This window comes from Scyliorhinus torazame, chromosome 10, assembly GCF_047496885.1.
Source record: "Scyliorhinus torazame isolate Kashiwa2021f chromosome 10, sScyTor2.1, whole genome shotgun sequence".
Classification (NCBI taxonomy): domain Eukaryota; kingdom Metazoa; phylum Chordata; class Chondrichthyes; order Carcharhiniformes; family Scyliorhinidae; genus Scyliorhinus; species Scyliorhinus torazame.
This window is the reverse complement of record NC_092716.1, coordinates 98,102,004-98,114,344: the sequence shown is the minus strand read 5'-3', so window position 1 is coordinate 98,114,344 and position 12,341 is coordinate 98,102,004. Positions and strand designations below refer to the sequence as shown.

Below are 12,341 nucleotides of genomic sequence, written 5' to 3'. Positions count from 1 at the left end.
GCGCATGCGGTCAGGGTCGGGGCCTATAACTCCATTTCGCACTACGTAGCCGAGAATGGCTAGGCAGTCGGTGCTAAATACGCATTTATCCTTATTATACGTTAAGTTAGGGATTTTCGCGGTCTGGAAAAATTTTCGGAGGTTGGTGTCGTGGTCCTGCTGGTCATGGCCGCAGATGGTGACGTTATCAAGATACGGGAAAGTTGCGCGTAAGCAGTATCGGTCAACCATTCGGTCCATCTCGCTTTGGAAGACCGAGACCCCATTAGTGACACCAAAGGGAACCCTTAAAAATTGGTAGAGCCGCCCATCTGCTTAGAAGGCAGTGTACTTGCGGTCACTAGTGCGGAGGTGTAGCTGATGGTAAGCGGACTTGAGATCCACCGTGGAGAAGACCTTGTATTGCGCGATCCTGTTCACCAGGTTGGATATGCGGAGGAGAGGGTACGCATCCAGCTGCGTAAACCTGTTGATGGTCTGACTGTAGTCAATGACCATCCTATGTTTCTCCCCGGTCTTTACCACCACTACTTGAGCTCTCCAGGAACTGTTGCTAGCTTCGATGACCCCTTCCCTCAGTAGCCTTTGGACCTCTGACCTGATGAAGGTCCGGTCCTGGGCACTGTACCGTCTGCTCCTGGTGGTGACGGGTTTGCAATCCGGGGTGAGGTTCGCAAACAGGGAAGGCGGTCGACCTTAAGGGCCGCGAGGCCGCAGACAGTAAGGGGGGTATAGGGTCGCCAAATTTAAAGGTCAGGCTTTGCAAGTTACATTGGAAGTCCAACCCCAGAAGTGTAGCCGCGCAGAGGTGCGGCAGGACATAAAGGCGGAAATTGTTGAATTTCCTGCCTTGGACAGTGAGGTTCGCTAGGCAGAACTCCTTTATCTCCACCGAGTGTGACCCGGAGGCCAGGGAGATTCTTTGGTTTACAGGGTGGGTAACAAGTGAACAGCGCCTTACCGTGTCAGGGTGTATAAAGCTCTCCGGGCTCCCAAAGTCGATCAGGCAAAATGTCTCGTGGCCGTTGATGAACACCGTCGTCGTTGCAGTCGCGAGTGTCCGAAGTCGATTTTGGTCCAGCGTCACCGAGGCCAGATGGAGCAGTTGCGGGTTGTAATCGTGCATCTTGTAGTCGGCCGTGCTGGGGGCCTGGGGCCCCATCCAAGAAGGCGTCCCCCATGGGTGCACATGGTGGTCGGGGATGGACAAAATGGCGGCGGGGATGGACAAAATGGCGGCGCCCATCCATCCAGCGTGGTGTCCGAGGGGCAAGATGGCCGCGCCCGTGGGTCGGACGTGGCCCTAGGATAGGGGGGTGGCGGTGAGTGCTGGCAGCCTGGGGCCCGAGGGGAAGATTGCCGCAGCTGTCCGGAGTCGCTGGAGACCGCGGCCACAGCTCGTGCTTGACAGACCCCCACAAAATGGCCCTTCTTGCCACACCCTTTGCAGGTGGATGTGCGGGCCGGGCAGCGCGTGCGGGGATGCTTCGCCTGCCCGCAGAAGAAACAGCGGGACCCAACAGAGTTAGCGGGCCGTCTTACAACGCAGGCCTGCGGGGGCACGGGGAAGGTCAGTGGGGCTGCCGCTGCGGGATGCCACGCAGCCCAGGGGACCGCCGCGCGGTCGGGCGCATAGGACTGCGCGTTTCTGGAGGCAACATCCATGGACCCTGCCAGGGCCCGTGCCTCTCTCAGTCCCAGGGTGTCCTTTTCTAAGAGTCCTTGGCGGATCTCTGAGGAGCTCATACCTGCTACGAAGGCATCCCGGATTAGAGGTTCCGTGTGCTCGCTGACCGAAACTTGCGGGCAGCCACAGTTTCTGCCTAGTACTAGTAGCGCATGGTAGAAGTCCTCCAGCGATTCCCCGGGGCTTTGCCGCCTAGTTGCAAGCAGGTGACGTGCGTGGACCTGGTTTACAGGGCGTATATAATGTCCCTTTAACAGTTCGATCGCAGCATTATAGTCGTCCGCCTCCTCGATGAGGGTGAAGATTCCAGGGCTTACTCTCGAGTGCAGGAGATGCAGTTTCTGTTCTCCTGAGGGGGTGCCTCCGGCCGCGGCTTGATTCGGAGATCCATTCTTTCAGCTTAAGAGTAGTCTATTAAATTGATGCACGGTCAATTAAACTCAAAGACGAGGTTGTAACATAACTGAAGGCTTTAATAGACTAGATCTGTTCCCCAGCAGCTTCAGTACAGAATGAGGGCTGCTGGGACGGCACCGGTTCTTATACCCCACCTGTCAGGGCGGAGCTACATACCAAACAGCCAATGGTAAACTCCTAGGTTTACCCAATGGTCTACAGCCTCTCGGGTACTGCAATACCTGATAATACCACACCCACTTACGGATCATCGCCACATTGGCAGCCCAATAATAGCCACACAAATTCGGCAGCGCCAGCCCCCCCGTCCCTGCTACGCTCCAGAAACACTCTCTTCACCCTCGGGGTTTTATTCGCCCACACAAATCCCATGATGCTCCTGCTTACCCATTTGAAAAAGGCCTTGGGGATCAAAATGGGACACAAAGAGGAACCTCGGGAGGACCGTCATTTTGACCGACTGCACCCTACCCACTAGTGAGAGTGGCAGCATATCCCATCTTTTAAAATCCTCCTCCATCTGCTCCACCAACCGCGTCAAATTGAGCTTGTGCAGGGCCCCCCAGCTCCTAGCAACTTGGGTCCCTAGGTACCGAAAGCTCCTTTCCGCCCTCTTCAGCGGTAGCTCGTCTATCCCCCTTCCCTGGTCCCCTGAATGCACCAGAGAGCTCACTCTTCCCTACGTTGAGTTTATATCCCGAAAAGTCCACAAACTCCCTAACGATCCGCATGACCTCCGCCATCCCCTCCACTGGATCCTCAACATACAACAACAGGTCATTGGCATACAGCGACACACGGTGTTCCTCCCCCACCCCCCGGACCAATCCCCTCCATTTCCTAGATTCCCTCAGTGCCATGGCCAACAGCTCAATTGCCAGTGCAAACAACAAGGGGGATAGGGGGCACCCCTGCCTCGTCCCCCGGTACAGCCGAAAGTACTCCGACCTCCGCCGGTTCGTAGCCACACTCGCCACCGGGACTTTATATAGCAGCCTGACCCAACTGATGAACCCCTCCCCGAACCCAAACCTCCGCAACACTTCCCAAAGATACACCCACTCCACCCGATCAAAGGCCTTCTCCGCGTCCATACCTGCCACTACCTCCGCTTCCCTCTCCACCGAGGGCATCATAATCACATTGAGGAGCCTCCGCACATTTGTATTTAGCTGCCTACCCTTCACAAATCCCGTCTGGTCCTCATGAATCACCCCCGGGACACAGTCCTCAATTCTCGTATCCAGCACCTTCGCCAGCAACGTAGCGTCAACATTGAGGAGCGAGATCGGTCTATATGACCCACATTGCAATGGATCCTTGCCCCACTTCAAGATCAAAGAAATCAGCGCCCTGGCCATTGTCGGGGGCAAGGTCCCCCCCTCCCTCGCCTTATTAAAAGTCCTCACTAGCAACGGGCCCAGCAGGTCCACGTATTTCCTGTAAAATTCAACCGGGGCCCCATCCGACCCCGGGGCCTTCCCCGCCTGCATGCTCCCCAATCCTTTAACCAGCTCCTCCAGCCCAATCGGCGCTCCCAAACCAGCCACCTCCTCCTCCTCCACCCTCGGGAACCTCAGCTGATCCAGGAATCATGGCATCCCCTCCTCCCCTGCTGGGGGCTCAGACGTGTACAGATCCCAATAGAAGTCCCTAAATAGCTCATTTATTCTCACCGCACTCAGCACCGTATTCCCCCCTCTATCCTTAACTCCACCAATCTCCCTCGCTGCCTCCCTCTTACGAAGCTGATGTGCCAGCATCCGACTCGCCTTCTCCCCATACTCCTGAGCCAGCCCCGCCCCCTCTGGCGCAGCTCTTTTTTGCGGCCTTACCCCAACTCCCCATCCCCGGGCCTCCACCCCCCCCTCTTCCTCCGCAGGGCCCTGCCCCTCCAACACTGACTCCCACACTCTCCCACAGCCCCCCCATCAAATCCATCCACCCATCCCCACCCAGCACCAAAACAAAAAGAACATTCCCCAAACGCAGTCAACACAGTAAACATCCCCCCACGACAAACCCTCAGTTTGAGTCCAACTTTTCAGTCTGCATAAAGTTCCGTGCCTCATCAGGCGTTTCAAAATAGTGGTGCATAGTCCACAATCGCGCTGGCTGCAGCATCCCGAACTTCACCCCCTTCCGATGGAGCACCGCCTTAGCCCGGTTAAAACCAGCCCTCTTCTTAGCCACCTCCGCACTCCAGTCCTGGTAAATTCGGATCTCCGTGTTCTCCCACCTGCTGCTCCGCTCTTTTTTGGCCCATCTCAGGACACACTCTCTGTCCACAAAGCGGTGGAACCTCACCACTACAGCCCTTGGCAGCTCGTTGGCTTTGGGTCTCCTTGCCAGGACCCGATGAGCCCCATCCAGCTCCAGGGGCCTCGGGAAAGCTCCCGCGCCCATCAGCGAATTGAGCATCATGCTCATATATGCCCCGGCATCGGGCCCCTCCACTCCTTCAGGGAGACCCAGAATCCGAAGATTCTTCCTCCTCGACCTATTCTCCAGGTTCTCAAATTTTTCCGTCCACCTCTTGTGCAGCGCCTCGTGCGCCTCCACCTTCACCGCCAGGCCCAAGATCTCGTCCTCGTTCTCCGAGGCTTTTTGCCGCACCTCCCGGATCGCCGCCCCTTGGGCCTTCTGGGTCTCCACAAACTTCTCAATCGCTGCCTTCATTGGCGCCAGCATTTCTGTCCTCAGCTCCTCGAAGCAGCGTTTAAGAAACTCCTGCTGCTCCTGCGACCACTGCGCCCACGCTGCTTGGTCTCCACCCGCTGCCATCTTGCTTTTCCTCCCTCCCACTTTCCGCTGCACCAGGATCACTTTTCTAACCGCTCCACTCCTGGTCCAATCCATATACTGTCGGGGGGACCTTGCTGTCACCTTCCCACACTGGAAGCCGTCGAACAATTTCCATTGGGGTCCCTCTAAAGAGCCCAAAAGTCCGTTCCCGGCAGGAGCTGCCGAACGTGCAACCTACCTAGGCATAGCCGCAACCGGAAGTCATGGAATACAATGTTGACAAATGTGAGGTTATCCATTTTGGTAGGAATAACAGCAAAAGGGATTATTATTTAAATGATAAAATATTAAAACATGCTGCTGTGCAGAGACCTGGGTGTGCTAGTGCATGAGTCGCAAAAAGTTGGTTTACAGGTGCAACAGGTGATTAAGAAGGCAAATGGAATTTTGTCCTTCATTGCTAGAGGGATGGAGTTTAAGACTAGGGAGGTTATGCTGCAATTGTATACGGTGTTAGTGAGGCCACAGCTGGAGTATTGTGTTCAGTTTTGGTCTCCTGACCTGAGAAAGGACGTAGTGGCACTGGAGGGTGTGCAGAGGAGATTCACTAGGTTAATCCCAGAGCTGAAGGGTTGGATTACGAGGGGAGGTTGAGTAGACTGGGACTGTACTCGTTGGAATTTAGAAGGATGCAGAGGGATCTTATGTAAACATATAAAATTATGAAGGGAATAGATAGGATAGATGCGGGCAGGTTGTTTCCACTGCCGGGTGAAAGCAGAACTAGGGGGCATAGCCTCAAAATAAGGGGAAGTAGATTTAGGACTGAGTTTAGGAGGAACTTTCACCCAAAGGGTTGTGAATCTATGGAATTCCTTGCCCAGTGAAGCAGTTGAGGCTCCTTCATTAAATGTTTTTAAGATAAAGATAGATAGTTTTTTGAAGAATAAAGGGATTAAGGGTTATGGTGTTCGGGCAGGAAAGTGGAGCTGAGTCCACAAAAGATCAGCCATGATCTCATTGAATGGCGGAGCAGGCTCGAGGGGCCAGATGGCCTACTCCTGCTCCTAGATCTTATGTTCTTATGGATACCATGGGAGATGTGAGGGTGCATGGAATGGGTTAGAGGTGGGGGGGGGGGGGGGTAGGATTGTAGGGCCTAACAACAATGAATGTAATTGAACCGATATCCCAGTAAAAATTTGCTCACCTGACAATCTTGCCATCCAGCACCTGCCGTTGGTGCCTCAGGCAGTAAACCTGTCTCCAGTCCCCGCCTGCCACCCTGACATGAAATATGGGTAAGTGGGCTCCTCCAGGACTGGGACAGGATTGTGGAGTCAGGAAACTTCCTAACTTCTAGTGCCCATCTCCTTGACAAAAATCTGGTTCTATGTCACAGGTTTGTAATGGTACAATAAAGCGAGTCAATTACCACTTTGGGGGGGATGGATCCCCTTTAGACATTGTTCTATTATTAACTTCTTGTGACCTTGACCTCTCAACTGTTTAATTTTTCAGAAGACAAGCTGGAACAGCAACATTCATTGTTCACCCATTACAAGGATCCCTGCCGCCTGGGCCCTGGGGAGGAACAGCCTTGGGTCATCGGTGAGTTAATGTCCCAACGCAACATCGAGCATGTCCTGTTCCTACAATGAAGGCAAGGGTCATGGAGCTTGGTAAGGATCAAGTTTAGGGATAAGAGACTCGGTGAGAGTGAGGGACATAAGGCTCAGCGAAGGCGGGGAACACGGGTCTCAGTAAGGGTGAGGAACTTGGGGCTTAGTAAGGGTGAGGGACATGGGTCTCAGTGTGAGGGACATGGGTCTCAGTAAGGGTGAGGGACTCGGGTCTCAGTAAGGGTGAGAGACTCGGGTCTCAGTAAGGGTGAGGGACTCGGGTCTCAGTAAGGGTGAGAGACTCGGGTCTCAGTGAGGGTGAGGGACATGGGGCTCAGTGAGGGTGAGGGACTCGGGTCTCAGTGAGGGTGAGGGACTCGGGTCTCAGTGAGGGTGAGGGACCCGGGTCTCAGTAAGGGTGAAGGTCGCGGGGCTCAGTGAGGGTGAGGGACATGGGTCTCAGTGAGGGTGAGGGACACGGGTCTCAGTGAGGGTGAGGGACACGGGGCTCAGTGAGGGTGAGGGACATGGGTCTCAGTGAGGGTGAGGGACACGGGTCTCAGTGAGGGTGAGGGACATGGGTCTCAGTAAGGGTGAGGGACTCGGGTCTCAGTGAGGGTGAGGGACATGGGGCTCAGTGAGGGTGAGGGACTCTGGTCCAGTAAGGGTGAGGGACTCGGGTATCAGTGAGGGTGAGGGACTCGGGTCTCAGTGAGGGTGAGGGACATGGGGCTCAGTGAGGGTGAGGGACTCGGGTCTCAGTAAGGGTGAGGAACTTGGGGCTTATTAAGGGTGAGGGACATGGGGCTCAGTGAGGGTGAGGGACTCGGGTCTCAGTGACAGTGAGGGACTCGGGTCTCAGTGAGGGTGAGGGACTCGGGTCTCAGTGAGGGTGAGGGACTCGGGTCTCAGTGAGGATGAGGGACTCGGGTCTCAGTGAGGGTGAGGGACACGGGTCTCAGTGAGGGTGAGGGACATGGGTCTCAGTGAGGGTGAGGGACATGGGTCTCAGTGAGGGTGAGGGACATGGGTCTCAGTAAGGGTGAGGGACTCGGGTCTCAGTAAGGGTGAGAGACTCGGGTCTCAGTAAGGGTGAGGGACTCGGGTCTCAGTAAGGGTGAGAGACTCGGGTCTCAGTGAGGGTGAGGGACATGGGGCTCAGTGAGGGTGAGGGACTCGGGTCTCAGTGAGGGTGAGGGACTCGGGTCTCAGTGAGGGTGAGGGACCCGGGTCTCAGTAAGGGTGAAGGTCGCGGGACTCAGTGAGGGTGAGGGACATGGGTCTCAGTGAGGGTGAGGGACACGGGTCTCAGTGAGGGTGAGGGACACGGGGCTCAGTGAGGGTGAGGGACATGGGTCTCAGTGAGGGTGAGGGACACGGGTCTCAGTGAGGGTGAGGGACATGGGTCTCAGTAAGGGTGAGGGACTCGGGTCTCAGTGAGGGTGAGGGACATGGGGCTCAGTGAGGGTGAGGGACTCTGGTCCAGTAAGGGTGAGGGACTCGGGTATCAGTGAGGGTGAGGGACTCGGGTCTCAGTGAGGGTGAGGGACATGGGGCTTATTAAGGGTGAGGGACATGGGGCTCAGTGAGGGTGAGGGACTCGGGTCTCAGTGACAGTGAGGGACTCGGGTCTCAGTGAGGGTGAGGGACTCGGGTCTCAGTGAGGGTGAGGGACTCGGGTCTCAGTGAGGATGAGGGACTCGGGTCTCAGTGAGGGTGAGGGACACGGGTCTCAGTGAGGGTGAGGGACACGGGTCTCAGTGAGGGTGAGGGACATGGGTCTCAGTGAGGGTGAGGGACACGGGACTCAGTGAGGGTGAGGGACATGGGTCTCAGTAAGGGTGAGGGACTCGGGTCTCAGTGAGGGTGAGGGACATGGGGCTCAGTGAGGGTGAGGGACTCGGGTCTCAGTAAGGGTGAGGGACTCGGGTATCAGTGAGGGTGAGGGACTCGGGTCTCAGTGAGGGTGAGGGACTCGGGTCTCAGTGAGGGTGAGGGACAGGTGGCTCAGTGAGGGTGAGGGACTCGGGTCTCAGTAAGGGTGAGGAACTTGGGGCTTATTAAGGGTGAGGGACATGGGGCTCAGTGAGGGTGAGGGACACGGGTCTCAGTGAGGGTGAGGGACTCGGGTATCAGTGAGGGTGAGGGACTCGGGTCTCAGTGAGGGTGAGGGACTCGGGTCTCAGTGAGGGTGAGGGACTCGGGTCTCAGTGAGGGTGAGGGACACGGGTCTCAGTGAGGATGAGGGACACGGGTCTCAGTGAGGGTGAGGGACATGGGTCTCAGTGAGGGTGAGGGACACGGGTCTCAGTGAGGGTGAGGGACATGGGGCTCAGTGAGGGTGAGGGACACGGGTCTCAGTGAGGGTGAGGGACACGGGTCTCAGTGAGGGAGAGGGACACGGGTCTCAGTGAGGGTGAGGGACTCGGGTCTCAGTGAGGGTGAGGGACTCGGGTCTCAGTGAGGGTGAGGGATATGGGTCTCAGTGAGGGTGAGGGACACGGGGCTCAGTGAGGGACTCGGGTCTCAGTGAGGGTGAGGGACTCGGGTCTCAGTGAGGGAGAGGGACATGGGTCTCAGTGAGGGTGAGGGACACGGGTCTCAGTGAGGGTGAGGGACATGGGTCTCAGTGAGGGTGAGGGACTCGGGTCTCAGTGAGGGTGAGGGACTCGGGTCTCAGTGAGGGAGAGGGACATGGGTCTCAGTGAGGGAGAGGGACACGGGTCTCAGTGAGGGTGAGGGACATGGGTCTCAGTGAGGGTGAGGAACCTGGGGCTCAGTGAGGGTGAGGGACAAGGGTCTCAGTGAGGGTGCGGGACTCGGGTCTCAGTGAGGGTGAGGGACTCGGGTCTCAGTGAGGGAGAGGGACATGGGTCTCAGTGAGGGTGAGGGACTCGGGTCTCAGTGAGGGAGAGGGACATGGGTCTCAGTGAGGGTGAGGGACACGGGTCTCAGTGAGGGTGAGGAACCTGGGGCTCAGTGAGGGTGAGGGACAAGGGTCTCAGTGAGGGTGAGGAACCTGGGGCTCAGTGAGGGTGAGGGACATTGGTCTCAGTAAGGGTGAGGAACACGGGTCTCAGTGAGGGTGAGGGACAAGGGTCTCAGTGTGAGGGACACGGGTTTCAGTAAGCCTGATGGACATGGGGCTCAGTGAGGGTGAGGGACAGGGGTCTCAGTGTGAGGGACACGGGTTTCAGTAAGCCTGAGGCACGTGGGGCTCAGTGAGGGTGAGGAACACGGGTCCCAGTAAGTGTGACGGACAAGGGTCTCAGTGTGAGGGACACGGGTTTCAGTAAGCCTGAGGGACATGGGGCTCAGTAAGGGTGAGGGACACGGGTCTCAGTAAGGGTGAGGGACAAGGGTCTCAGTGTGAGGGACACGGGTCTCAGTAAGCCTGAGGGACATGGGGCTCAGTAAGGGTGAGGGACATGGGGCTCAGTAAGGGTGAGGGACACGGGGCTCAGTGAGAGTGAGGATCATGCGGCTCAATGAGGGTGAAGGGGATGTCGGGCTCAGTGAGGGTGTGGGCATAGAGCTCAGTATGGGTGTGGGCATAGAGCTCCGTGAGGGTGAGGGACACACGGCTCAGCGATGGTGAGATAAATGGGGCTCAGTGGGGGTGTGGGCATGGAGCTCAGTGTGGGTGTGGGCATAGAGCTCAGTGAGGGTGAGGGACACACGGCTCAGCGATGGTGAGATACATGGGGCTCAGTGGGGGTGTGGGCATGGAACTCAGTGTGGGTGTGGGCATGGAGCTCAGTGTGGGTGTGGGCATGGAGCTCAGTGTGGGTGTGGGCATGGAGCTCAGTGTGGGTGTGGGCATGGAGCTCAGTGTGGGTGAGGGACACACGGCTCAGCGATGGTGAGATACATGGGGCTCAGTGAGGGTGATGGACATGGGGCTTAGTAAGATTGAGGGACTTGGGGCTCAGAGGGTGAAGATGACACGGAGCTTAGTGAGGCTGAGGATCATGGGGATCAATGAGGGTGAGGAGACAAGGCTCAGTAAGCGTGGGGAACATGGGGTTAGTGAGGGCGACAAACTTTGGGCTCAGTCATGTTGAAGAACATAGGGTTCAGAGGTTGACAGTGAGGGACACAGAGCTTAGTGAAGTTGAGGGACATGGGCTCAGTGAGGGTGAGGACACAAGACTCAGCGAGGGTGGGGGATATGGGGTCAGTGAGGGTGAAGAACATGGGGCTCAGTAAGGTTGAGGGATATGGGGTTCAGAAGTTGAAGGTGAAGGACATGGAACTTAGTGAGTAGACAGACATGGGGCTCAGCGAGGGTGGGGGATATGGGATCAGGGAGGATGAGGGTCATGGGGATTGGTGAAGGTGAGCTGGAGGGTCACAGTGAGGGTGAGGCTGAGGGGCATGGGCCTCAACGAAGTTGAGGGACAGGGAGTTCAGTGAGGGTGATGGGGACATAGATGACAATGAGGGTTAGGGATGATTGGTTTTGAGAACAAGATGAGACTCTGGTCAAGGTGAGCGGTATGTGTCTCAGGGACACTGGGCTCACAGAGAAGGTGACCATGAGGAATTCCAGCCTTGCACAGAGGGTGTGGATGGTGGTAAAGGTGGGATTGTGGTGGTTTCAGTGTTATGGGGACAGTTCAATGTTGGGATGGGGGTCACCCACATCATGAAGGGTAAATGTGCCCGCTGCACTTTGGAAATTAACAAGTGGACACACTTTCAATTTGTGCCTGGTGCTTATAACTCTGATCCTAGAGTGTGCACAGCAATTGTGGGCCATTTAAATCTGTGCACAGGGGCTAACTGCTCAAAGCCATGCCAATTGAAAGGGCTAGGCTCAGCTTGCGATGTTACTGACTGAGGGACGTGGTATGCCCACTGTAGGCAATGATGTTATGAACTTTCTTTTTTTTAATAATAATAATCTTTATCTATAAGTAGGCTTACATTAACACTGCAATGAAGTTACTGTGAAAATCCCCTCGTCGCCACATTCTGGCACCTGTTTGGCTACACAGAGGGGGAATTCAGAATGTCCAATTCACCTAACCAGCACGTCTTTCAGGATTTGTGGGAGGAAACCGGAGCACCCAGAGGAAACCCACGCAGACACGGTGAGAAAGTGCAGACTCCACACAGACAGTGACCCAAGCCGGGAATCAAACCTGGGACCCTGCCGCTGTGAAGCAACTGTGCTAACCACTGTGCTACCGCCCCTTTTATTGTGCTATTAAATACATATCGACAAAAATATACATATTATAGAAATTTCATAAACAACAAAATAAAATAGAAAAGAAACAACCAAATCCAAAGTAGGAAGACAGTTGACGGGTGCAATGGAACAAGGAACCCCTATTACTAAACTAACCCTCACTAACCCTCTAATGTGTCCAGATCCTTAAAGAAAGAAATTAATGGCCGCCATCTCTGGTAGAACCCCCTCAACCGAACCTCTGATAGTATACTTGACCTTTTCCAGATACAAGACTGATATCATATCTTCCACCCATGGGGATGCATTGGGTGGTGAGGGGGATCTCCAGCTGAATAATATCTGCCTCCTGGCTATTAAGGACGCGAAGGCAAGAACATCCACCTTCGCCCCCGAGTAGAAAAACGGGGAGTCCGAAACCCCAAATATTGCAACCAGCGGGTAAACTTCTAGGGTTGTCTGCAAAACGTTGGATATTGTGTCAAAAATGCTACCGTGCTCAGGGCGGCGTGGTAGCACAGTGGTTAGCACTGTTGCTTCACAGCACCAGGGTCCGAGGTTCGATTCCCAGCTCGGGTTACTGTCTGTGCGGAGTCTGCACGTTCTCTCTGTGTCTGCGTGGATTTCCTCCGGGTGCTCCGGTTTCCTCTAACCATTCCTGAAAGATGTGCTG

General features: G+C 55.7%; 1 protein-coding gene across 1 annotated transcript in view; it reads left to right on the top strand.

Moving 5' to 3' along the window:
* The window catches only part of smpd3 (sphingomyelin phosphodiesterase 3), a 565,394-nt gene that overhangs the window by 492,963 nt on the left and 60,090 nt on the right, over positions 1-12,341 (top strand). The window contains exon 6 of the mRNA XM_072518478.1: positions 6,371-6,460. Coding sequence (XP_072374579.1) covers positions 6,371-6,460 — 90 coding nt within the window. The remainder of the gene's footprint in view (positions 1-6,370; positions 6,461-12,341) is intronic.